Source organism: Bradysia coprophila, unplaced genomic scaffold (assembly GCF_014529535.1).
Source record: "Bradysia coprophila strain Holo2 unplaced genomic scaffold, BU_Bcop_v1 contig_232, whole genome shotgun sequence".
Taxonomy (NCBI): Eukaryota; Metazoa; Arthropoda; class Insecta; order Diptera; family Sciaridae; genus Bradysia; species Bradysia coprophila.
The window spans coordinates 17,266,716-17,294,024 of NW_023503493.1; the positions used below are offsets into that span (position 1 = coordinate 17,266,716).

Consider the following 27,309-nt stretch of genomic DNA (forward strand, 5'->3'; position numbering starts at 1 on the left):
GCGATTCATCGCACATTTAATTACTTTCCAGAAAACTTTTATTACGAGCATCGCTTAAATGCTATCCTCACATTTAATAATTCCAAATATATTTTATTAAAATCTAAAGTGGAATGAAAGTGGAGCTCTGAGATGAATATAACATGAGAATCAGATTACAGACGAAACAGCGCTCGCTAAAATTGTTGTGAATTATTTAGAAAAAAATGAGTGTAACAAGCGTTATGATCGCTTCATACCATTTTCGTTCCAAGACAATATTCAAACCCACATCAAGGTTTTTGTTATTATAATTAAGATGCCTCTAATACGTCTTCATAATCCAACTAAAGAGTGTATACCTTCGCTGAGCTTATACCATGATAAAAATGCTTTATTGTGTAGTACTCGTAACATCATTATTATCACTCCATTTTGAGCTACTTACTTTTGTAATAAATACGTTCGTACCCAGACCCACGCACACACCTACTACACCCTCAATGAGTGATACATCTAATTCTCTGGTAATGTGTGCATTAAGAATTTATGAAATAAAACTCCTGATAAATTTACATTACATTACCAGACGATTAATGTTTAATCTTAAGACTAAGATTTTTGTTTCCACGTTACGAGTTTCATTTACGATGAAATTTACTGTTTATCTTTTGCAGGTTCCTTCCGAAAATGGTAAATACTTTTTTTTTGTATTAGAAATCGAAATAAGCAACAGATTCAAGAGTCAATTCGCCAATTCGTCAGCCGAATTTTCAATTTTTGAAACAAGCTATCCCCGATATTATTGAGTTATAGCTCATTCGATTCGTCGTTCAATTCTAGCGAAGGGGTGTCTGCCATTTTTTTTTCAAAAAATCCATTTTGAGTGTAATGTGTCTAAATGTCATGTGATGTCAAAGGGTGGTCGAAAAATTGGCGAATTGACTCTCAAGCCTTTTTGGTGCATGGAATTAGTTTGGCTCATATAACGATGTTCTTTAAGTCTGGGTCTTCATTTGTTGCTTTTATACTTAGTGTTTGATGCGACGGTTTTATTTCACTAAGCATTTTTCGTTACAAAGCAACTCAATTCAGAGCTCATCGCTTACTTTTCTCTGCCTTGTCAATAGCAGATGACTAGCCATTCTTTAAAAGTCGAATGATATTTGCCTGTTTCTACGTTTTTAGTATAACCCTTACAAATCGTGAAGCTCGGAAAAAAGGTCAGTGTCAGGTTCTTCTTGTATCTATTGAGACATACATGTTCAAGAACGTGAAACTACTAAGCCGAAATGACCCTTCATCCGCTGCCCATTTGATGAGAACAATTTAAAAATTGAAGAGTTCAAGTTTCGTGTGAATATTGCTGATTTGAGGCAGAGCCGTAAGTTAGATTTAAATTACGTTGAAAGATCAATGGGACGTTTATGTACATTTGTTAGGGGACGTTCATGTATTTTTACAGATTGTCGATCCTCACTCTGCGTTTCAAATATTTCGTATATCTCTATGTCCACCCACTGCAAAAGGGTCTATCTCTATGGCTGTTGAGGTTGGAGTGTATTTTCTAAAAGAATCTGCTAGATTGATCGCCAGGTGAAACGATTAATCGTCCCCCCAATTTTATTTTAATTGGTGCCACCAAAGTTTAAGTGCCTATTCTGAAAATCGACATGATTTCTGTCTGGTCGATTAGAAAAGAATTAAGTAAAGGAAAACATTACTCGCCGCCCCACATTATCTCTCCCGTAGACCTCTTTTTAATGCAAAACCATTTCGCTTTTTCCAAGCACATCGAAAGTAACGATTTTTCAAAAGTGTACATTGAAACAAAATGTTTTAATTAAATTTCACTCCGTTCCTCTTTTCGGTATAATAACGTGTATAGATCTGGAACGACAATAAAATTAATGCATATACACAAACTTCAACATTCAGGTTAAATTTATTTGTTTAACGACCCCACATTTTATTAGCTCCGAAAATTCGTAGTAGCGTGTAACGGAATGAGTTAACACAAAGCTACTTAACTGGCAAGACAAAGTGTAATTTCGATTTACATTTAAATGCTATTGTTCAACAAGGGCGAATGGGAGTTTTTTTTTGCTTCCTTCTGTGTTGTGTTAAGAAGTGGGAAAACATAAATTGTAACCATTTTTATGGCACAAGTATCCGGAATTAGCACTGAACGTAAAGTATATTTTGCAGGGAAACAAAAGCCTTTCTGTGATGAAAGAGAAACGTGCGTGCAGTATTAATAATACCTAAGAATTCACCTTTTAAAGACAGGAAAGGACTGAACTTACGATTGCATTGTTAATTGTCTAGAAAATTTAATATGGAAATAAGAGAAATAATTATTCAGCGTCTGAATAGCTGCAAAGTCCTACAGTTTTCTTGAATTCATTCACCTGTGTCTAACTTCAATTTTTCATGCCACTCAGTAAGCTAATCAGATTTTATCGTGTACAACAATAGAAATCCTTAACGAAGTATTAAAAGGGAAAAGGGTGTTGTCTCTTTCTAAACTTCGGCCACCAACAGACATCAAAAAAATCCAGAAAACCGCTAGTACATATTTTTTGGTATGTCTACTTTCTCTCGACCGATTTATCATTTCTTTTTCGACTGCCTCACCAAACAAAAGAAGATTCCGAGTTCCGAGAGAAATAGAGGTCTGCACAATTTTTCGAATTCGTACCGCACTGGAATTTTAGAGTTTAACAACAAAGGGATTATCATTTTGCGGTTTGTTATCAACAACGAAAAGCTTTAAGTTTACAGCGTACATAAACTATATTAAAACTAATGGAGTAATAGATTTTCGATTAATCTCCTAACAGTATTTAAATCAAAGAAGTCCAAATTTCATGATTTCATATACACTCGCTAGTCGTTTCTTTAAAGTTAAACATTTAACATTAAGATTAAGATTTAATAAGAAAACTTTTGGACTATTTTAAAAAATTCTTCACTACTAACATTTAAATAACTCTCGTTCACCAAATGAAAAAAATACTCTGGAACTCTCTGCCGACTTTTATCTTACTACTGAGAGGTCACAAGAAGACTAACATACTCACAAAAAAAAACCAGACTAACCAACATGGAACTAGTATATGTCGATCGAAAAACAACATTAATCACCCTCAAAACAATAGAAGAATCAATTTTTTTGTTTATGTGAAATATTGTTGACTCGCCTAACATACACGCATTTGGTACGCAGCTATGTTGATACAACTAATTAGCAAATATTCGTAAACAATAAAGTCGGTTTATTCCACTTTTAATGACAAATTATTGATGGATTCGACGAACAAAATGCATAATTCCGTATTCGTATAAATGTTATACTAACCCAGATGTAAATGAATATTCAATGGAGGGCAGTAATGGAAACAGTTTTGAAACTTACAACAGAAGTTCATTAGTGAATCTCGGGTGGATCAGAATGAAAACATGGTTGAACTGTGTATAAACTTCATGTGCTTGAAACAGAGGTTTTCAGTAAATTTAATAATTTTGTTTGTCTTGAGTAATCCCTCGAGATCCGTGCAACAAATGAACAATAAATCCAGCAATAAATTTTGAGACTGGGAACTGAATCGTTTCACTGACTGTGTAGTTACAGTTATGAATAATGAAGATGATTAGTAAATTTGATGCGTGCAACACGAGCATGTTGCAAAATTTGCTGCATCCGTAACCTTTAACTATATTAATTTGGTCATCTGTTCTCGACAGAGACGACGATGAACTCTGTTGAATATGTTGGTATATGGAAAAATGTACTTTAAAACTATTGAAGTAAAAGATCTTGTATCTGTTAGAAATACACAGATCAATGAAGTAACAGACTGTGGTAACAATCTTGTTTATGTCGAAGGTTACGAGATAAAAAAATGTAAATAAACTCTAAAAATCGAGAATGTTTTCGCACACTCCAAATATATAACCAAATAACTCGAGCAAATCTTGGCTACTTTCAAGTCATACGCTTCCAAATGTTTAAATGCCACAAACGTATACTAGCACAATCGGATACAATAAACAATACCGACAAGAATCATGTAAAAAAAATGAACATTCATCAACTGAATCGTTTGCAGACTCTAGATGGTACAATCATGTCAGTTCAGCTTCCCAATTTTATTTGACACAAATCTCCATCAGTTTAACATGAAAAGTGTTGGTTCACATGAAAGTCAGCTTCTATTTGGTTGTAACTTGTAAATTGATGTAAATCCCGAGACACAAGGGCTTTATCTCGCATAAAGTTAATGAATTAAGATAGGTGATTAGAAAATTGATTTAATTTACACGGAGTACAGTAACTTGAGTTATTATACACCAGTGTTCGTTCTGTATGGCATATAATATAACCGTGTGTACGATATTTCAATGAACTTAAAAATACAGCTAATTAGCAAAGCATTCAAAAAGTTTCATAAAAAGCTTCTTGTTGTAATGTTTGTTTCCAGTCAAAGTAATTTCAAGTAAATTATGTATTTTATTCAACTAAATAGAGTCTAGATATACACTAGCTAGAAATACACGAGAGATCTATCTATATGTATACGAGAAAGTTATTAGTTTTAATTTTAAAATTTGTTTGCTAACTTTTTGAAAGAGGAGTTATATGCATAATGTAAAATGTCAATGATAAAAGTAGAGGCAACATATTTTGCATGTCTGGTGCGATGGATAATTATTATTTCAAAAATTTATAGTAAAAAAAAGACACAAAAATAAAAAAAAATTTTTTTGTTTAGTCAATACTAGGTCCCACCTTTTGGGCGGGTCAGGTCCCTTGACTGACCATTTTTTCAATATATTTTTGATCAATTTCATTGTTGAACTTCCGAAACATCACTGATACAAATACCTACATTTAATGTATCGATTACTCTATACATGACAACAAAATTTGACAGAAAAAGTTCTTCAAATAAACCTTCGAACGTAAGACCGAATGATCTTTGAGTTCTCATTTTTCTTATAAATTTGCAGCAAGATTTTCAATCAACCACAAATCGTAAAAAAAATGAGACTCGTGTGAATTACGGCCCTCGCTCCGCTCTGGCCGCAAACTTCCCACTCGTATGAGCTATCTATTATTCTGTTTGATTGCCATTTTGTCAAATTTAATCAGAGTAGATGCGAAGTTTTACGAATGTGGAACGATGAGAGGACTCTTTCACTTTGGTAAAAAATAAAAAACGCGATAGATGTTCTTCTCTTACAGTTTTGTACAAAAAAGGAAGTCCCCCGGTACTTACTAAATTTACAAAACCTTCAATCGTGAATAAAATTTGGATGGTAATAAACGACCGATAAATTAATTTATTTTTTTTTGTCGTTTCTTCACTTTTGTCGATTTTTTTCGTCGATTCAGAAAGCGACAAAAGTGAAGAATTGACGAAACGTCTCTAAGTTACATTTCGTAGAAGGATGAATTCCCTAGGAACGAACAAAACGCCTTCTCATTACATTTCGTTGAAGGATGGAGTCCCTAGGAACGAACAGAACGCCTTTGCATTACATTTCGTAGAAGGATGAATTCCCTAGGAGCGAACAGAACGCCTTCTCATTACATTTCGTTGAAGGATGGAGTCCCTAGGAACGAACCGCCATTGCTTTATATTTCCAAAATCGACAAAGTGTGAAGGAAAGCCTTTTTTTACTGATTTACTGAAGAGGTGCCAGCGACATGTACCACATTTCTATCGGTATTTTATTATTTTTTATCGGTAAAATTGAATGAGTTGTAAAATATTTTGTTTGATTGTTGGAATAATGAATTTAAAAAAAATAATTTTTAGAAATTAGTTGAGAATGACTTAAGTTACATTGCCTACAAAGAAAGATGGTTACATTTAACATAAAAATTTCCTACACTTTTCAATCATAGTGTGCTCATTTGATAGCAGGCATTTTTCTGCCGTAAGACATTGAGTAAAAAACATCTTTCTTTGGTATAGTAGACGCATTAAATTTGTTAGTCAACTATCAAATTTGATAGTCAACTATCAATTTTGATAGTCAACTATCAATTTTGATAGTCAACTATCAATTTTGATAGTCAACTATCAATTTTGATAGTCAACTATCAAATTTGATAGTCAACTATCAATTTTGATAGTCAACTATCAATTTTGATAGTCAACTATCAAATTTGATAGTCAACTATCAAATTTGATAGTCAACTATCAAAATTTGATAGTCAACTATCAAAATTTGATAGTCAACTATCAAGTTGTTAGTCAACTATCAAGTTGTTAGTCAACTATCAAATTTGATAGTCAACTATCAAGTTGTTAGTCAACTATCAAATTTGATAGTCAACTATCAAGTTGTTAGTCAACTATCAAATTTGATAGTCAACTATCAAGTTGTTAGTCAACTATCAAATTTGATAGTCAACTATCAAATTGTTACTCAACTATCAAGTTGTTAGTCAACTATCAAATTTGATAGTCAACAATCAACTATCAATTTTGATAGTCAACTATCAAATTTGATAGTCAACTATCAATTTTGATAGTCAACTATCAAATTTGATAGTCAACTATCAAGTTGTTAGTCAACTATCAAATTTGATAGTCAACTATCAAGTTGTTAGTCAACTATCAAATTTGATAGTCAACTATCAAGTTGTTAGTCAACTATCAAATTTGATAGTCAACTATCAAGTTGTTAGTCAACTATCAAGTTGTTAGTCAACTATCAAATTTGATAGTCAACTATCAAGTTGTTAGTCAACTATCAAATTTGATAGTCAACTATCAAGTTGTTAGTCAACTATCAAATTTGATAGTCAACTATCAAGTTGTTAGTCAACTATCAAATTTGATAGTCAACTATCAAATTTGATAGTCAACTATCAAATTGTTACTCAACTATCAAGTTGTTAGTCAACTATCAAATTTGATAGTCAACATCAGATTTGTTAGCAGTTCACTAACAAGAGATGTTTACCGGTTAGAGGCTGGGCATGTACTGACGAAATTTTTCTTTTTACTTGTTTCATGCACATTATCGAAAACATACTTATACGATTTACACACACTACGCAACCAAATCAAATTTCATCAAAGTAATCTTTTTCGATAGAGGCTATAATCAACAGTGTAAAATCCTGTTTTTCCTGGATAGCTTCCAGATCCTTCGTCCCACATTGCCCATCTTCGAACTTAGCCTCGAGATTTTAATTCCACATATTTAAAAAAAAGATTCATCCAAATAGCTTGAGAATTACTCAAGTTATCGTGCCTTCAACGATTTTTTGTCACCCACATTTAACGTTTTTCATACCATTTCATACATTTTCAATCATAGTGAACTTTTTTGTCACCCACATATTTCGGTATTTTCTGGTGTAAGACCCTGACTTTCAGTCAAGGGAATAAGTGAACATTCTCGCTATTAATTTGATTGTTAAACAAACTCAGAAATTCTGTTTTGTGTGAGTGTTAAATTTATTATTACTTTTCATGCAAATTATGTTTTTCGTTTCAATTATTTCGTTAACAAAAGACATTTCAAAAATAATAAAAACTAAAAAAGGAACGAAAAAAAAAATATTTTGAATGTAAAATTGTTCAGCTAAATGTTTCTTTTTATACAAAACGTTTTTCATATTTTGTATAATAAGTTAAACGAGCATTACTTAAAAAGCACTCTCTAATACCTCTTGACTTTGAGTTCGTTGCCGGTCGATTGGCGAGGCTTTTTATCGGTGGTCTTAGCTTGTAATGTAAGATCCTGGCTAAAATAAGAATTTAATTTTTATGGTTATGTGACTTATCAATTAATTAGCTTGGCGTCTATCTCAATGAATTATAAGAAAATTAAATTTAATCGATAGAAAAACTTTGCTAAATTAAAAAAATTCTATTTTGGCAAAAATATAATTTTAATTTGAAAAATAAATATTTATGGAGCATCTAGTGCGATATTGAATTGATTGAATCAAATGCGGTGCTTTTTCCATACTCAATAAAAACATTTGTTGTCTTCTATAGCTGGCTGATGGTGAAATCGAGTGAAATGCATGGTAATTTTGCAAAACTATTTGTTTGGTCAAAAAAATTTCGTTTAACAAAGCGCTGCAATTAAATCTTATGCACTAAAGTTTATGACTTGTTTGTAATGAGGCAATGTTTGCCTTATAGGTTCGCTACAACAAAAAAAAAGAAATACTTTCTACAATCTAGAATCAATTACGTGTGAATGGGGACGATAGTTCATATTTGCTGTGAAGAGCTGAACATGTTTTGGACAATGTTTTTAGTATATTTAACTCATATAATAATCGATACGCACGTGTCGCTATTTTCGTACCTTAGATCGTTTAATACAGAACGATATCGAATCAAAAATCGTACCAAGTCAACTGATACAATCCTTTTAAACTCCATCAATTTTCACTGGTATCGTCGTCGAATTTGGGTTTATTTTATTTTATTTAGGTAAATTGAATAAAAGCTTGTTATTACTAAGGCACCACAATTTTATTGAAAAGACATAACTTTCAATGTTTCATGTTCAATTGCCGCACGTAAACTAAATTTAATCGAAAGAAATTTTTCACCCCTTTCTGTTTTTTCCATTCATTTTTTTTTTCGCTTCTAATGGCATTTTCTAGCTATAATAAGATATGGCGTTGTTAAGCAATTACAAGACATTTACCAATTTATTTTCATAGAAAGAATAACGTAGCGTTGTTCTTTGAATTTTTATTATTTTCCTGAAGCAACAATTTAATTCCTTTATGAATTTTATATGAGGACATAACGCAATTTTCGTTTATGAGTAGGGTTGTTTAACTTTCGTTTTATTTTTATATTCTGTGTAAAAAATGTCACTTATTTTGGAACATTTTTATTTTTTCGTTTTTTTTTATCGTAGAAAAATAAAAGAATTTTTGATGTGTCGTTTCTATGTTCTACAGTAAATAGGATTATGGCCACAAAAAATAAAATAATCCAGACCAGACTTTTAACTTAAGAAATTGATTTTTCATCCGTGCAGCGGGAATAACCTTATTTTTCCCACTCAAATTCAACGAGAAGATGGTGTTTTGTTGAGAGCAAACCTGATGACAGTCCAGGTGAGAAATAGTCATAAACAAGGGATAAAAAGTTGAAAAGTCGAGTTTGCGGGTGAATTTTGTTTATCCGAGGCGGATCTGAGGTCAATAAATACACTAAAACGTAACTTTTCATTTTTATACCGAGTTATGCAATGGATTTTATTTTCTCAATTCTTGACAAGGGATGAAATGTTGCAAAGTCGAGTTTTCGTGTGAAATTTGTTGATCGGAGGCGAAGCTGAGGCCAACAATCACATGAAAACGTGACTTTTCATTTTTTATCCTGAGTTTTGTAATGCATTTGAAGCCTAAACCAGTTCACTTGTTTTCCCTAGGTGTGAAATAAGCGACTTTCGACTGTAGGGAAAACAAAAGCATGTAATAACCTAGAACTGTCTTTTTTAGCGTGTGAGAGGTTTCGAGACAGAGCCGAAGGCTAGGTGACAGAGCCGAAGGCTAGGTCCTAGGTATGCAAAATAAGGTTTTTCTGTATACGTGAGAGTGTATAGGTGAGCTATGATATGAATCGGTCGGTAGGGAAAGTAAACGGTCGAGAAGGAAAGTAACGGTTGGGAAGGAAAGCACCAACACACTCTCACTATTACAGAAAAATATCTTTCAAAATACCCCAATACACACTCGATGTGTGTTTTCGCTTGGGCTTCGCCCGCGCGTGCACACACATCTTGTGTGTATTGGGGTATGTTGAAATATACTATTTTCCTGAGCAACTGTCACTTTGTTTTGGTTTTGAAAAATAGTGAAACAAATTGATGCGTTTGTTTCGTGTATAAAAACAGTTACGCACGGATGAAAAACTATATGTTCACCTCGAGGAGAAATACAAAATTCACACTCGAGCTTTCTTAAAATTTTCTACTTTCTCCCCTTGGTAGGGAAATAACCATTTCACCCGATATCATTTGAAGGCTCTGGAGAGTAGATCGTACAATACTAAAATAGACAAAATTGTGGCCATGTGAATTTGAAGTCTTACGAGTTACGAAATTTAAAAATGTCTCTTACGACCTTATTTCACTCATATTTTGAGGTCGCGAGCGCGCATTTTTTTAAGCTTTGAGATTTCTTCACTCATTTGTGACGTACAAAGAGAGAACTTTTAAAATTTATAAATCGTAGGGTTGTGGAACTACTTCTCCCAGTTAGGTACGGGCATAATCTTCTCCCAGTTAGGTACGGGCATAATTTGCAAAGTCCCCCTTAGTAGTACAAATAATTACAAGTAATTTCTAACCGTGCTAAAAGGATTTACGTTATTTCACTGGAAACCAGAAGACTGGTATTTTATGCTACGTAAGTTCATTCAACACTCTCTCTAGCAAACAAACTCTCTGGAAATGAATTATATGCGGCATAACACGTTTGAGATACTCTGCTTCTTATCAAACACAGAGAGAAAAAGTAGTAGGAGAGATTCGCAGACGTCTTTACCACCTGAAAAATTGTAGTTTTTTTGCTAGAGAGAGTATTGGTTCATTCCGTTATTGACTGAGAACGAAAACACAATATTTTTGACTTTCAAAACGTTACTTTCAATCGATCTGTAACACAATATCATATCGTAATTATGATAGCCGAAAATTGTTATGGGGACGGATATAGTTCAGCATACAGTTGTGTTTCGAAGAATTTCCATCAAAGCACATGCCATACATCTTTATACTTTCGTTCGAAGCAATCAAAAGATTGTACGACGTTAAGCGCCTATTCGAAATAATTTGAAAACAGAAACCCTTTTTGGTCGAAATTTCTTGAATTTCGTTGGGGTTTTTTATGTAGAAGCCAATTTCGTCAATTTGAAATATGATATGAACGGAAACGTTGTATGTGTGTTATACAGAATCTTGAACTACAAGAATGTTGTTGGTCTCCATTTATAACAAAGCAAGACCAAGAGAAAATATCTTTATTTTCCAAATATTTATTTTCATCAAAAAATACCTTACACAATTCCGTCTTGGAGCCCTTTCCGATGTGCTTTTATTCGTTCAACAAAGCACACGTATTACATTAATGTTCAGTCAGAAAATCACAAGGAAAATGTGGCTTCTTTTTCTTCCACCATTCATTTTGCCTTTCGAATTAACACATTGCTATTATATGCTCCGGTACACAGATATGTATATATATAGCGACTCTTTTGTATTATTACTAACATACAAATTTTCAATATTGTATTAGACATGGCCCCAGGACGAAACACTCTCATCATGTTTTCGTTTTTCAGCATCATACGCATTGTCTTCATTATACAAAAATGGTTATATGGGAATTTTCCTTTTCGGTCGTTCATGTAAGTAAGTGGATATAAGACTCAGTATTATATGTGCAAAATGTATGAACTTATAACCCAAACATCAAGCTTTTCAGATGAAATTATTTCGAGGAATGAAAAGAAAAAGTTTTTTTTGTTGTTGTTGCTATAGTACATATTGTGTATGCTGTTCGTGTAGGGTAGTTACACACGCATTTAACGTATTTATAGAAGCATGCCAAAGACATCATATTTCAAGACTTTCGTCGACAAACAAAATTTGAAATACGTTTTTCGTATATATATGACATGTACACAGGTAGGAGGGTGGGATGGGTTGGTAAATAAAATTAATTTTTGTATAACTTTATCTTTTCATTTTATTTGTCTGAATACAAAAGGGTTATATGCATAATATAACGCAAATATCAATTTATATGAATTTTGTGTTATACTTATTACAGTTGAGTCGGAGGTTGAAGCAGTCGAGGGGTAAAATGACAAAATGATTGAAAATTAAATTGTAGCATTTGATTTGTTGATGTTATTGTGTGTAATTGATGCAAGGTAGATCTAAATATTTCCATTCTAGTTGGGACGGATTTACATTTGCTGTGAATGCCAGTTAGCCAAGAGGTGGAAAATCAATAGCATTTCTCAAAAGGCACGTGGAAGATATTAATTTGAATATGCAATGTGTTTCCCAAGTGGTAAATTATATTAGCAATCTATTCTAGTACACTTCAACTAATGAGGTCCAAGCAGTGGAAACCAAAATCCTGTAGTAAACAATCCTTATTTAGGTATAATGATAGCTAGATATGTGAGCTAGATATAAAATGTTCAAAAAGAGCGAGATTTAATGACAAACTTAAACAGAAGTAAAATCGCTCATTTTGTCATTGCCCCTAAATTCCAAAAACAAACATTCTACCAACCTACTTTCAGTTAAAACTGTATAAGGGTAGCTCCAGGGTTAGTTGTGTTACAAATTTCGTCATTTCTGAGGCATAAAGTGAGCTGTGTTGGTTATGTTTTGCGGTAACAAATCATTCTATAAAATTTTCTACTCAGGAGACACAGTGCTTTCATGCCAACAAGAATTGGGATTTTTAGCCTGCGAAGTGTGACTTGTGTGATCGAAGAAGTCGGCGGTTAGTTGCGTTACACGTTTGTGACTTTTTGAAATATTTTCACCAAATGTAAACTGATTTCTGTAAACTTTTTTCCCCTGAAAGCTATGGTCAAGACGCGCAATTTAAGCCCAATATGAGGTTGGTAGCCCAAAATTTGTGGGAGATATGTCTATAAAAGTGATATTTTTCGGTGGTTATTAATCAGGCGCGGATCCACCTATCACCTATGTGCGGTCGAGGCGGTCGCCGGGAGTCAGAAGAAGATTTTTATATGGAAAAAGATTTGTCAAAACAAAAATCGCGCAGGCAAAAATTTATTGTCTTCTAACCGCCCGAGTCAGAATAAAAGCTAGATCCGCCCCTGTTAGCCAGATTTTTTTTTTAAATTGGTGGTTGTTGCCCCACAGAAAATGTTGCTTTGACTCAAAACGCTTTAAAAAAAATAACCTCGATGAGTCAAAATTCGAGGATGACACTTATCACCACTGGGAAGCTGATTTCACCTACTTCACTGTGTGCCAGATTCCCCGATACCCTTTACTCACCCAAGTAACCTAATCGAGCCAAAGTTATTTTTCTAGTGAAGTCATATGCTGTACCTTTCGCATGACACCGATCTTCAGTTTTTATATGAAAAAATGTAATTTTGGCAACGTTTGGGTCGAAGTGATATCACCTTACTTCTAAAAATTTAATTTTTTTGATACCAACATTGAAAAATGATACTTTCGCCCCGCATATGAGGGGCGAAAGTAAAAAAATGCATCCCACGGGGAGAAAGTACTTAACGAAGAGCGAACGCAACTGAACGAACAGCGAAAGTGACTGACGTCACAGAAAATGAGAGAAATGAGTCGAGTTGTCAACAAAATCCGCTCATATTATGCAGAATACTTTGATCAAAATTGTAAAACACTGTGCGCCAGTGTTCTTATTGAAATTAGCATACAAAGTTGATACTTTTTGTTACTGAATGATTTGTTAGTTATATCTTAATTTTTGTGTGTGTTTATTGTTGTGATGGCTAAATTATTAAATTTTTCATATAACAGGGGGCTGCCGCCCCCTGGACCCCCGCATTTTCTGCCTAATTGCCTTTTCATTTCAACATTTTGTTGCGATGTTTGCGATACGTATCAATTTTCAATGTTGGTATCAAAAAAAATAGTATGAACGACTCGGGGCAAAAGTAAAAAAATTCAACCTGTGCGATTAGAGCCCTTGCCTTCGGCGCGGGCTCCAACTCTCGCACACGGTTGAATTTTTTTACTTTCGCCCCTTGTCATTCAATGTACTATTCGTGTCATTTGGTGCAATTGTGGAATTATAGCGTTTGTTTCTACAGGGACACAAGTTTACAGAAATCATTTGAGATTTATTGAGAATATCTTGGCAAGTCTAATACAAACGAACACTTTTTGGTCATATCTTTCCAAGACGTTATGCCAATGCCCTCATATTGGTGGCAAACGACGCGTCTTGACAATAAAAAAAAAGTTTAGTGAAATCGGTTCAGGTTTCGTGAAATAAACTAGAATTTTCAAAAATTTGCTAAAAACAAGCATACACTTTTATGGTGGTCTACCCGAGATTTTGAGCCACCGACTTAATATGAGACTTAAACGACGCGTCTGGTCAACAGCTTTCAAGGAAAAAAAAGTTTGCCGGAATCGGTTTTCAATTGGTGAAAATATTTCGAAAATTCACAAATTAGGTGGAATTATATATGTAATTCATAACAATAATAAAATAACAAAATTTCGGAACAAGGATTTTCTGATGGGAAAAAAGGTTTTTGAAACAATTGTTGTATTAATCAGAGAAGATATTAATCAAAATCGCAAATGCACCATACATATCCGTTACCCTAGAATTGAGTTTACTTGTGTCGACGAACTACTGTAAATCCAGAATTTAAAAACGCTGCCATTCGTCTACCAGTGCAAAATGAAGACTGTTGTTTTATGTGACTTATCCTTCAATACGGCCTTCAAAAATAATTTTGTCAATCAAAATTGAAACTTAGGCAACTTTCATAATGAGAGAACATGCAAGTGTTGTACTAATCATTAGTAACTAATGCTAAGAGAATCTGCATCAGAAAATGTAAGATAAAGACTTGAAACGGAAAATTTTTCGAATTCTACGAACAATACACATGCTTAGAGTTTTGTGATGTAGCTTTTCTATTCATCTTACGAGCTCTACGCAATGAATGGCTTCATTCAAATCTATACTTTGGTTTCGCATTGTTAGTAACGAAGGGAATGTGATTGGTGAGAATATCGGAAAAAAATATCAAATAAAACAATAAATAGAACAAATCAACAGCGTTACAATGATGTGAGTCTCATAAATGAATAAATTAGATAAATGTATCACAATGTTATACAGTGCCAACATCTGGTCAATAATATCCCATAAGTCGTAGCATTAACACATTTCATCATTCGGATTATTGTCGCGTAAACTTTTCCCTATAAATTCCGGATACATAATGAAAGCGGAAATTATAGATGAGTTCGTTAGCAGTAGCATAATTATTTCGGATTTCGTGTATGTGAATAAGTCATCACATTATGCTCATCGTTACTCATCATTTCGCGTTCATCCAGTAAATGGGCTTCATCGGAATAAAATATTTATTTGCAAAACATAAATTATTAATCATGAAACGAGCTTCCACGTAGAATTGATTTGCAGATCATAATGTGTTGCAGGTTTCCGCATAAATTTGTTGCGAAAACATACATACATTCGGGTGGTTCGGTAAAGGCGGAACATAAATTTCCATTAAAATTCAAAACAAAATCCCCATAATAATTTGAGTAATGCTCTGTGCTTTTTTTTCTGCTCTCCACCCGACTATGCATACAGGACAGGCCCAGTACGCTGTACCAGTACATTATTCAATTAAATCATCTCGCAAATGTTATCCCCAGAAATGAATAAAAAAAAAATATTTCAAAATTCAAAAAACGTCTTCGAGTTTTATTACTCATTCATGATATGTTCTCCCCGTCACTGTTCCGAAATAATAAATATCTATGCCCAGTCAACTAGGACATCACAGAATTCAAACTGTACACACAGTTACGCACATTTTTATTCGAAAAATGAAAATTCATTACCATCATAAAATATTCCTCGGAAAGGATGATGTAACAACCGTGTATACATAGCAAAAATATGAAATTATGCATGAATATTCTTAATGTATACTTAGCAAGGCTGATTCGCAGCAGAAGATATGGCATATAGATATCCCCACATTTTCCGGTAACATTTGAAGAAGGAAAAAACATTTTTTTTTCTTCGTCTGGGAAATTATGTTTTATAAAAGCAGCAAAAGAGGTTAAAATAACCAAATTAAGCTCATGTTATTCAAATCATATCCTTTGAACGTCAGAGAACGATTGCCCATACATTTTCGTTTATTCATTTCACTGATGGGAGCCCGAATAAAGTTTAAATGAAAGTTTCACCTTTAAGAATCATGCAAATCCTTTTTTTTCTTGTCGAACGTTATTCTTTTTGCCATCATCATGAAAGCAACTCAAGAAGTCCTTATAAAAAAAAAAAAAACTTCGCCGAACCAAGGACTTTTATTTGGTACTGGCATCACGCCATCATAGTACACTTCTTCTGCATATTTGTCTCGTTCAAACACTTGAACCAATTGTGTGCAAATTGAACAAAAGGAAAGTGTAATTTATTTATGACTAAGGAATACACGACGAGATTATTATAATATAGAATTCCATGTGAATGGAGTAAGGAGTATACACAACGACACACAGCATGCAGACTATGCGTTGGGTACGTTGTGTATAACGGTGAGGAAAATGCAAATTGTTGTAAAATAAAGTCCCAGAGAATAATATCCATTTTATCGTTTATTTCAAAGTGAGTTTTTGGTTGTTTTTTTTTTTGTTGTCTATATACGGTAGAGGGTGGAGGGTGGATGGATATAACGTTGTACTTTATGCTAAAATGTTGTTCATTTCATTTTCATATTTTAAGATAAATACTTTTATGCGGTATCCTAAATAAGCAATTTGGATTTTTTTTCCGTTGTTGTACAAATATGCTCAATTTTGTACGGACGGACGGTAAACGGTTAAAATTTAAACCAAAATTCTATTAAGTTTGAAATATTCTGTCTGGAATACGTAAATTACAGAAACAAATTTGACTGAATCACACGGATCAACTGGCACTAAGTGACGACGATAAATAAATAATTACTTCTACGACACAATTGAATGGTAAAGGTGGAGGGTCTACAATATTTGTGTGGTGACCCCCAAAATTTTTGAGAAATTTTGGTGTATCCCTGAGGGATCTTTAATTTCTAACCGGGATCCCGGATTTTTTCTTGAAACGGATGTTTTAAGGATCCCATGAAAGATCCCATACAAAAGTCTTAAAGACCTACCTCCTTTATTCACCCAGTTAGACGAAGAAGAATTGTAAATTGTAAATTTATGTCAACAGTACAACGCAATCATTGATTAATGCACACCTCTACCTAGTCTATTCCAGTGTTAACAAACAAAAGGCACTCACTTATCTCAAAAGCGAAATGAGTCAATCATTCTGCCACTTCAAACGAACTGATTTGTACGCAATCTATAAAATGTATTCTATACGTGATGTAATACGCGTCATGTTCAAGAAACTTTTTTCCCTAACGAAAATAGAAACTAATCGAAAAGACTGAGATCGTCGAAAACTTTTGATTATATTCGGCATGTGACTGTGCAATAAATTAATCATTACGATGGAATTCAATAGTCGAAACTGGGATGACTTTTGTTACACAGGAAAAGTGATTGTTACAACATCAATGAAAAGTGAGGAAAAATTAATTATTTAAATTAATGGAAGGTTAGTCGTTATCTGTCTTTAATTTAACGTTGAATCGGTCAACAGAATATATTTGGCAGACGACGCGACGCCAGGGTAATTTTTTTTTATTTTTTTCTGTGTACCGAGGCTGAAAAACACTTAACCCCCTAACCTTGATTGTTTTCTAAATTTAGTGAACAAAAAGTGATTGCTAGTCATTGACTAAATGCGACGACAACTCTCGTAATTCAGCGTCGATTTAGAGATAATGTTTCGTTCCAAGCAAACAAAACTATCAAAAGGTAATATTGGAAATATTAATAAAGGTAATCGGAACTTTCACCTTAATTACACTCAATATATTTACGAAATTAAACAAAGACCGGATACTTTTCCCCAAAAAACAAAAACCCAATTTTACGACGAAAAAAAATCTTATCTCAAATAAAAACACCATCGATTTCTTGTTAGTTTCGATCGTTAACGGCAATTGAATACAAGGAAAAACGATTTCGTTAACTTCGTTTCCATGTGGGCACCTTTGGTATAGTAACAAATAAAATGAGAAAATCATCCTGTGCCCAGGGAATTAATATCTAAATGGAACTGAGAGACGGAAAAAAATAACAGAAAATTCAATAATAAGCCTATCTGTAATATGAGAGACATTCAATAAAGTTAGACGTTTTGTTAGACAGTGGAAAGTTTTTCCTTCCATGACATTTTACCAAAAAAAAATAAAGGAAAAAAGTAATTCACGACCAATTATCGTTCACTTTTCGGGAAAATGGACGAACAAAATCAAGTACTCCCTCAGTCTATCTTTTCTATATAATATCCTTGACCCTACTTTCATGCTACATAGTGTGTTGAAATCACAATCACAAAACGGAATAGGTTATCAAGAAACCAATTTTCGTATACAAATTGCTGCAAGCAAATTGTATCTATGGAAGTGATTCGAAGGAAGTAATTTTGTAGTTTAACTTAGTTGATGAATTTGTAGACATGATAGGAAAGAAAATATTTTTTAAGGATTTTATTATTGGGGATACGACTGGTCAGACGTAATATTGACGTGACGTTGGCTTATGATAATATTTTTGTTATTCTTCTACGCACGATAGAATGGGAAACGGGAAAACCGATAACAAAACTTTTTTGTATTCAAAATTCAAATTCAATTAGTTCTACATTCGAAAATAAATGAAAATTGTCGTCTGGCGAAGAGAGAGGAGCAGTGAGTTTGAAACAAAAAATGACAAACTGAACAAAAAGTCTTAACAAATTCGGAATACGGGAGAGTTCCACAAAACTTTTAAATCGCATCAAATTTAGGTTGAATAAACAGTCGTTATGTGCTATAGCTACTCACTTTTTGCTGAATTCCAGAAGTTTAAAATAATTATCCAATTTTCAAGAAAACTAACTTCTTTGTCATTCCGGTTAAATTATTGAATTAAAAATGCTATTTGATGCAGGGCCGCAGCTAGCAGGAATTCTCGGGGTGGGCAAAAGTTCGACAAAAATATTTTTATATGGTCATGGCAGGGTGGGCAATGCCCACCTTTGCCCGTTAGTAGCTACGGGCATGAATTGATGAATATCACTGCTGTAAGTATAAAGAATTCAAAGTACAAACAAATATACCAGTCAGTTCATGGCCTCAGTTGTAAGAAGATAGGTGCCGAGACGAGTTAAGAAAGGGTTTCATAGTATGAATTTCATACGCTACTTACTCAACATTGAAAACTTTGCTGTTCCGAAACAAAACATTTAAAAAATGTTCAAAATTTTGGTGTCACCATCAAAGCGAGTTGTTTAGGTTTAAAGTTTGAATCTTCGATTCTTTCCGAGTTAAAGCGATGAGGCGTATGACCCCACTTGTAAGTGGTATCGTTTATGTCAAAAAATATAACAACAACAGACAGTCAATGTATTCCCTCAGGGCAAAAAAGCTTTTCCTACAATAACTGTAAATCGTTCATTGTAAGCTCGTTGAGTTTTTAAATATTAAATGCTTTTCTACCCTTCACATCAATAAAATACAATATGTTTGCGCCTCGTAAAATTTTTTTTTACAGCATTGTAACGCAAAAGGCCTTATTACGTTTGCAGGGAATTTTCGTGTCAATTTTTTTTTGTCTCGAAAAAGGCACATTGATTTAAATGTTTTCTTTTCCTTCTTTACTTTCTTATCATTTTCTCCATATTTTTTTCCGTTTGTAGTTAGTTCACGTTACATGTTTTTCGTATTAATAAAATTTGTCTTCATATTTTTTTCTCCCGTCTTCATGGTATCGATTGTTATCGCACCTTTATTGAAATAAGGATAAAAACATGAAGATAAAAAAATCTTTTGACAAAAATTTTGCGTTTCTTTTGTAATGATTATGTCCCTCGTCTTTGATAGGCCGGAGTGTAAAGAAAAACAATTTTCGTCTAACATCTGATTTTAATGATGAAATGTTGAGGATATATGGCAACACATAACATAATATACTTACCCCCGGTATTTTATACGAAACATTAAGATAATAATAATAAAAACATTGAGACGTGTAGTGAGTATGAATATGTCTGTGGTGTTTGTATATTATCATAGTCTAGATCGTTACGTTAAATTGTTGTTGGGAAAAAGTCATTGTGTTGTGAGGTGAATCATTTTAGAAAAAAACAAAAATCTGAAGAGCTGGAATCCACAAATGTTCGTCAAAATAATTTCGGCAATGAACAACGTTTCATTTTTCACATTCTTGATTTCATTAAATCCACCCATACATCATCCAACTTTGATGTCTTTATAATTAAAATATTTTAATCATACAACCGAAAACGTGAATGCCTTAAAGTTTTCTGTTCAGGCAAAATGTTGTCTTTATTATTCGTTGTTTATGTGACGTCTTTTATAAAATGGGGCTTGAACAGCCGCTCAAATAACTGAAATACATTTAAGTAATGGCAAAAAAATGATATTAGAACAAAAATTTAGCACACAAATCGTCTTTTCATTTTTGCCTCCAGGGGTTTAGAGCACAACTGAAAAGACTTTTCATTCACAAGACAACCTCTTTAATTAACTCGTTTATTAATCGAGAGATTAAATGAAAGCTTCCCCATTGTCGTTGGAATATGTACACGCTTCATGCTTTATTCGTGGAGCAGGGCCTAATATTTCAGAATATGTTTCCTTCAATTTCGTCATTTCAGGAAAGTTTTTTTTAGCGAGTTTGAGGGAGTCGAAAAAGTCAAATGATTCTCAAATATTGTTCCCTGTAGTGAATGAAGCAAAACATTGTATGGTTAAGCTGAAAAAAGAACACATCTAATCAGCTTTACATTTAAAATAGTCTAAAAAGTATTTAACTCTGTTACAGTTGTCTTGATAACTATTTCGAAAAATTATTTTCTCGTAAATTTGATTCTCATAAATAAATTTGTCTTGATGAGGTTATTGTAGCGTTTAGCATTTCAACTGTAAAATACTCAGACAGGAGTCATTCTGTTGAAGGGAAAGCTCACTCGACGGACAATCGAGTGATAGGGGATCAAATGCACCGTCAGTCACATGAGCCTCAAGTACTTTTATTGATTCAATAAATTGATGCTTATCTGTACTGTTAACAGACAATAAAATGACTCACCTCACCACTCATTTCTATGTATTAAAATAACAAAATCAACGAATGATTCCGGACTATTTAGTGTTTCATTGGCGATAGTTAAAATAGAAAAAAATGTTTCCGACTTGATACATAGTAAATTGTGTTGAAAACATCCAAAACTTTGCAAATAAAAAAGCTGTTTTATTGCAGGAACTATTACTATAACAAAGGACAACCAGAAATGTGTGTGAAAGTAAATGTTAAGGAAGTCAAAAAGAAAAGAAAAAGTTTAGGATAAAAACTGATTATATATATAGAAGAAAGTGGTGTTCGTTGTGCACAAGATAGAGGAAGAGTATAGATTGTCGTGTTGTAATATAATAGAGTTAGAGAAGTTGACAACATCTATTAGAGTCGACACACAAGTTATAAAGAAGTATACACGTTGCATGTTTACAGTATTATTGATTTTGCTAAAAATGATAGAATCAAACAGGTTGTATAAATTGACAAAATGCATTCTACAGATTGATTTATTTGTTTGTTGAATAATTAAAATCATAGATGAAAATAGTCAACTCAAGAAACAGCTACCTTCATTTATATTACAAATTAAAGTGAACACAATAAATTTCAAATTAATAACGAATCATAAACGGGCTTTTTAGAAACAAATACATATTTAAAGTGACTCATCAAAATAAACGAAAGACAAATAAAACGACCAAATTAAACGATTTCAATTTTGAAAATTTCTCAAAATGAAATAAAAAATCGAAAACGAAACGAATACGAAAAATAAAACTTTTATTTGAAAACATCATCAGAGACCTGGCCCAAACTGGTGTACGAAGACGTCGCCTCTGTATTGCAGTTCGATCTGGTGGGCCCGTAGGACCACTATGTGTTTGAGGCGGTGTTGGTAAATCTTTTCTAGGCACTGCTGGATTATTAGTACTGGCGTTGGCACGACTTCGGTCGCCGTCATGACTTTTATTTTTTTCGGTTTTTGGTTTAATATTTTCAGTAAAAGTAAAATTGAAAGAGAAAGAAAAATTGTTTTGCTTAGAAATCGGTTACAAAAAAAATATTTCAGACAAATTGGGAAACGGGGGCATTTTTTTAGTTTTTATCATAAACTTTGATCTGAAAAATAAGTTTTAAAATAATGTTTGGGTGTAGCGATAGCTTTTAATATGGATTTACTTTTATTGATTAATTTCGTTGCTGTTTTTTTTATTATGAAATTGTATATTGTGTTATGGGTTCAGTCATAAGACAGTGTTAAATTGAACGGTGTACTTGATGGTCACAATCTCAACATACACTCCATCCTTCACACAACAAAAAAAGGTTAATGTCCACATTTGACAAATAAAAAACTTAAGTTCAACAGCCGTTTTATCACTCTTTTTTATCTATATATAATTGATAGTTGTCTTATGGGAAAAGTTTAGAAATTAATGTGGAGAGAAATTAAAAATGTCGTTAAAAAATACATTCTATACTGAAATAATACCCTTACGCCAGCGCCAGTCTGTCACCCAATGGTAACAGGTACAAAAATATTTTAAATCGATTATTCTGCCAATTAATTTTATTAAATTGAATTAAATTATTAGAAATTACAAAATATCGTGAACAGCAAAACAGCTCGGTTCTGGGTTTTCAATAAATTTAATTTCAAAATATTTAGTGAACGAAAGGCCTGTATAGACCTTTTTCAGACTGACAAGATAATAACACTTCACAAGAATTCCTATGTCTGGCATATTAAAGTTTAAGAAAATCCGAACCGACAGCATTATCACATTCCAATAGTGAAAATGAATCATTAGCCATGGACGTATTCGACACATTTCTGGTTGGTGAACACTACCAACAGCATTGAAAGCAATAATGTTCCGAAAAATTTGAAAATTTATATCGACCATCGCCACATACCGTTCCAACAAAAGGATATAAGAAAATTCGATTTTTTTCTTTATATTTTGAATTCTTTTCCGAATGAAATATAAATTCCAGCGAGAAAAAACTCGCATACTTTTTTTGGGGATTTTAAACCTTGAAATGGATGTACGTATGGATGGATGTTAGTCGTATGATGGCAAAATTTTAAGAACGAGCGGCAATATACGGCAGGAATGTTTTACTCAACTTAGAAATCTTACGAAGAAGGGAAAACGTAAAGAAATGATGACCAGAAACATTTCTAGGGAAAAAATTCTGCCGCAGAGCGGTTGATGATATCATTTTTCGGTTTTATTTCTTTTGGCCGTCAGTAACGTTTTTCATTTCTTTATTTCTTGGTCACCTTCCTTCTTTCTACATATTGACGTGTAATCTACTGATATGTGACAATTGTCCTCATCGGAGCACTAATTGATTTCAATTATAACAGCGAGAAACGCTCTTGTTCTAGCAAAATTACTTTCCATTTTGACTCTGCGGAAAGGAATGTGGAAGGGAATGTGCCTAGAAAGGTATTCTCCAAAACCAAAATAAATTATTCGAAGCTTGTGTGGCTAGTGGAAGGTGATCAAAAACCGGAAACATGCACTTTTTATACGGAAATTTCTGGAGGTAAACGCAACCTGCAGGGTTGTGTGTGGGTGACATTTGAAAGGTAATTGCATTTTCTTTTGGATCAACTATGGTGTATTGGGGTTTAAAAGCATCTACGATGAAAGATGAGCAATTAAACACTTCAACTTCTCGTATTTCATCGTAGATCCTTCCAAATTCCCATATGCTCGGTCATATTTGCCTCAAAAATACAATGTATTTATTTTTCTAATGACACCCTACACGATCCTGTATGTTTCGTATACTTGGAGATATTTCCATAAGAAAAGTGCATCTTTGCGGTTATTAATCAACTGATACCAGCCACACAAGCTTCGAAGAATTTTTTTAAAAGTGGTTTTGGCTTGTGAGTCGAATACCTTTCTGGGTGCGTACAAAAAATTGCACTGGAAAATGCTTGGTAGGCTGTTTTTGAAAAGAAACCTTAGATAGTCTCTCAGGCGGAAGAGTATATTGTGATCGTAGTTCCGAAATAAAATGGACGTTTTTCCTTTCCATACTGGCGCACTGGGCTTTAATGAAATACATCGCTAGAACGCTAATCCTGAGTGATATTAGCAATACTATGCATATACGTATCAATATATGGCAACGATGTACTCAACACATATTTACGTCACAAGGACGGGAAAGTTGAAAAGACGACTTTTCGCGTGAAGTTTGTTGATCCGAGTCGAGTCCGAGGTCAATAATCACACGAAAAAAAGACTTTTTATTTTTCGTCCGAGTTACGTACAATGTTTTACAAGCTGAGGGCTACCAAAAAATTGTTTCATTAATGAAATGGTGCAGAAGAATGTAAAATTGTAAAAGCTTTCAGTCTATAAAAGAAAAATCATTATCTCAAGAACATTAGATTTTTCATTACGATTATGGTGTGAACCACCTAAAAACAGACATAAATCTCATTCATTCTTCCACACATATTTTTTATGTCATTGCAATGTACATCAAGACCGAGGTGCTTCCACAGTCGTAAGTATATATTATACGCGTAATATTATTCGTAAATAAATTGTTGTGTGTACACAGAATGTCATGTAAATAAAAAAAATGTGAAAATAAATTTCTGGAATAAAATTAAAATCATATATCTGACAACGAACAGTGAGATAGAGGATTTATATTCAGCGAAAACATAAATATTATTCATCAGTGAATAAAGGAAGATAAAAAAAAAATTATTCCTTCTTGCCAGGACAAACTTATTGAAGGAACATTCTTTTTTATGTTAGATTGCCTATAACAGCACATCATATGGATATCAACAAATATAATAATTCAGAAAATGTGTTTCATTTTATGGGAAAATATTACGGCGAATATCGAGGCAAATAAATATGTTTATGGAAGGAAAGCCGAGAATAAAAACCAAAACGCAAAAGAAATCATAGCCGAGTGAGATTGTGTGTGATAGAGTTAGGGATATCTAGAGATGTTTGGACCATTTTTTCGGGTGGGTATACATGATTTACCGAATGTTCGGTGTTTGTGTGCTGTACGACCACAAATGTATAGTAATATATGGTTAAGGTCTTTATATATTTTCGTTTGATATTATTTATCGACCAAAGGCAGAACAAAAAAAAACGAATATCAACTTTTTGTACATTGTCACGCACACAATCTGATCTTTATTAGTTCATTTCATATCATGTCATATGTGAAACGATAAAAGCTACGGTTTTTTTTCTTCTTCTCTTCTTGATGAAATAAAGTGGGTATATAAAAGACTATCGGATCATGGGCTATAATATAGCTGCACAAATTAAGGTTTATTGTAAAAGGAGGGAAAAAGCATGAACAGCTGCATTGTTCGACTAAATAAATTACTTAATTAACGTTGTATTGATTATGTCTGATGTATAGTTTTTGTTATGGTGGGGGGTAATTAGAATGGCGTTTGATGTAATTTAAATAAACAACTGGCTGCGTTTAACGTCGATTTTATTTTAAGTTTTAATTTTGATTTAACGTTTTAGGAATTTAAAATTTCGGTTAAATTTTTTGTTATGAAAAAATTGTTCGGTTACAAAAATTTCAAAAATATTCAATTTTTAGGTTCCTAATATTATCGATCAAATGAAATACTTACTTTGTTTCATCGATAAAAACTGCTTCTAGCACACGAGCTGCGTAGTGCAGATTTTTCTGCAAAGTATCTGCCGATATTTCGCCGCGCTGCAACTGTCGCAATAGACAACGTAGTCTGAAAATTTGTTAAATTTTAATTTTACAATCACCGAACCAATCTCATAGACATCTTATACCTAAGCGCCGCTTTATCGCATGCATCTGGTGTATCAACTGCAGGTAAATTATCGGAGGCCAAATCAACGTTATCGCACGTAGTGACGACATCGTCTTGTTTTGTTATCGATTGCAATGACGACGATTGCATATTATCAATATCGCCGGTATAATGGAAATTGTCGATTGTCGTTTCGGTATCGTATTGATGATCGGATGATTGATGGTCGGATTGTTGCAATAGATTTCCCTTTCGACTGTTCGACCGGCGAACAATTGTTAGAGAACCAGTTTCTGTAAGCGAAAAAGCAAATGATTTAATTTTCATAATTGATGTGATGCGTATAATTCTCATTATCAAGATAGTTTGACTGATGAATGAAATGTTTCCCGTTTAGCAGATCGTACGTTTCATACACACAAAATTCATAACTTTAATTGTACAAGTTTCTGAGGAAATTCTACTCCCGTATACTATTATAGACAGAAGTCATAAAATGGTACATAACCACAGGAAAAGAAGCTGTACGTATATATACATACGCTACTCTGGGGTTCATTATAGAGATTTAAAACTCTCTCGTACAAAACGGATACATTTCACACAAATATAATTTAATATTTTAATTAAAAACTTGTTTTCTGATTCAAAAAGGATATCATACGGTCACATGAGACGTCGTTGGCGCTGTTGGTGGGAACGTAATTAATTTTAATTCGATTGTTTGCGTTTAAGCTTTCAGTTGCTGAATAAATATATTTTAGTCGGTTGTTATGAAGCAAATTAAACTGGAGCCAGTCGTATTGTTAGTGAATTTAAAGCGATCTCGTATAGATGCACCTAGTGAATGCAAATTTATGAAGCGTAAAATGTGTGTGAGACTTTACCGTTAAGTCGCGTTAGCTTTCTAAAATGTCGTTGTGTAATCAACGTGTTGCGTAGTTGATTTGTGAACTATACAAATCTTTTTAGCTTTTCCATCTAGAAATTAATTAACGTTAACAGGCAATTGATGTCAACACTCGTTTCATCTTGTGTCCCGTATCCTCAGCCAAGGATTTATTAATAAACAAAGCGACACTCGTTATTCACCAAATAAAAATCCTTTCGTTACCATAACGTTGCGACTGAATATACCGTAAATTAATGGAAAGAATGGGCGTTCAAACTGTAAAATACGAAATAAGAACTAGTTTATCTCTGCAAGGATTTTCTTGACAGCATAACTTACAGTTTTAAGACGATTTATGGAAAACCTTGCATGGTTCACTGAAACTCATTCAATGTGCATGTGATGAAAAAAATTTACCGTATTGAGTATACGAGACGGGAGGGTGCGATGCACATTTTCCATTTATTGCATTATAGAGATTATATGTTCTTAGATTTACACATTGCATGACATCACATAATGTGTAACAAAAGGTGATAAAAAATTGATCAAATTCATGTTGATAAAATATTGTAAGAGTGGAAAAATAAAGAGAAGGAAGGGGGATGGAAAGAGGAAGTCCTACATCTGGATGGTC

General features: G+C 33.3%; 1 protein-coding gene across 11 annotated transcripts in view; it reads right to left on the reverse strand.

Annotated features, from left to right (window-relative positions):
* Positions 1–27,309, reverse strand: part of LOC119077076 (calcium/calmodulin-dependent 3',5'-cyclic nucleotide phosphodiesterase 1-like) — a 265,077-nt gene that overhangs the window by 5,539 nt on the left and 232,229 nt on the right. For 8 of the 11 annotated variants that reach the window (XM_037184229.1, XM_037184232.1, XM_037184230.1 and 5 more), the window contains 4 exons: positions 25,800–26,073; positions 25,625–25,738; positions 21,775–21,933; positions 7,673–7,750 (listed from right to left, as the gene is read on the reverse strand). In XM_037184229.1, coding sequence (XP_037040124.1) covers positions 7,673–7,750; positions 21,775–21,933; positions 25,625–25,738; positions 25,800–26,073 — 625 coding nt within the window. The remainder of the gene's footprint in view (positions 1–7,672; positions 7,751–21,774; positions 21,934–25,624; positions 25,739–25,799; positions 26,074–27,309) is intronic. The other 3 variants (XM_037184234.1, XM_037184233.1, XM_037184237.1) reach the window with 3 other exon arrangements.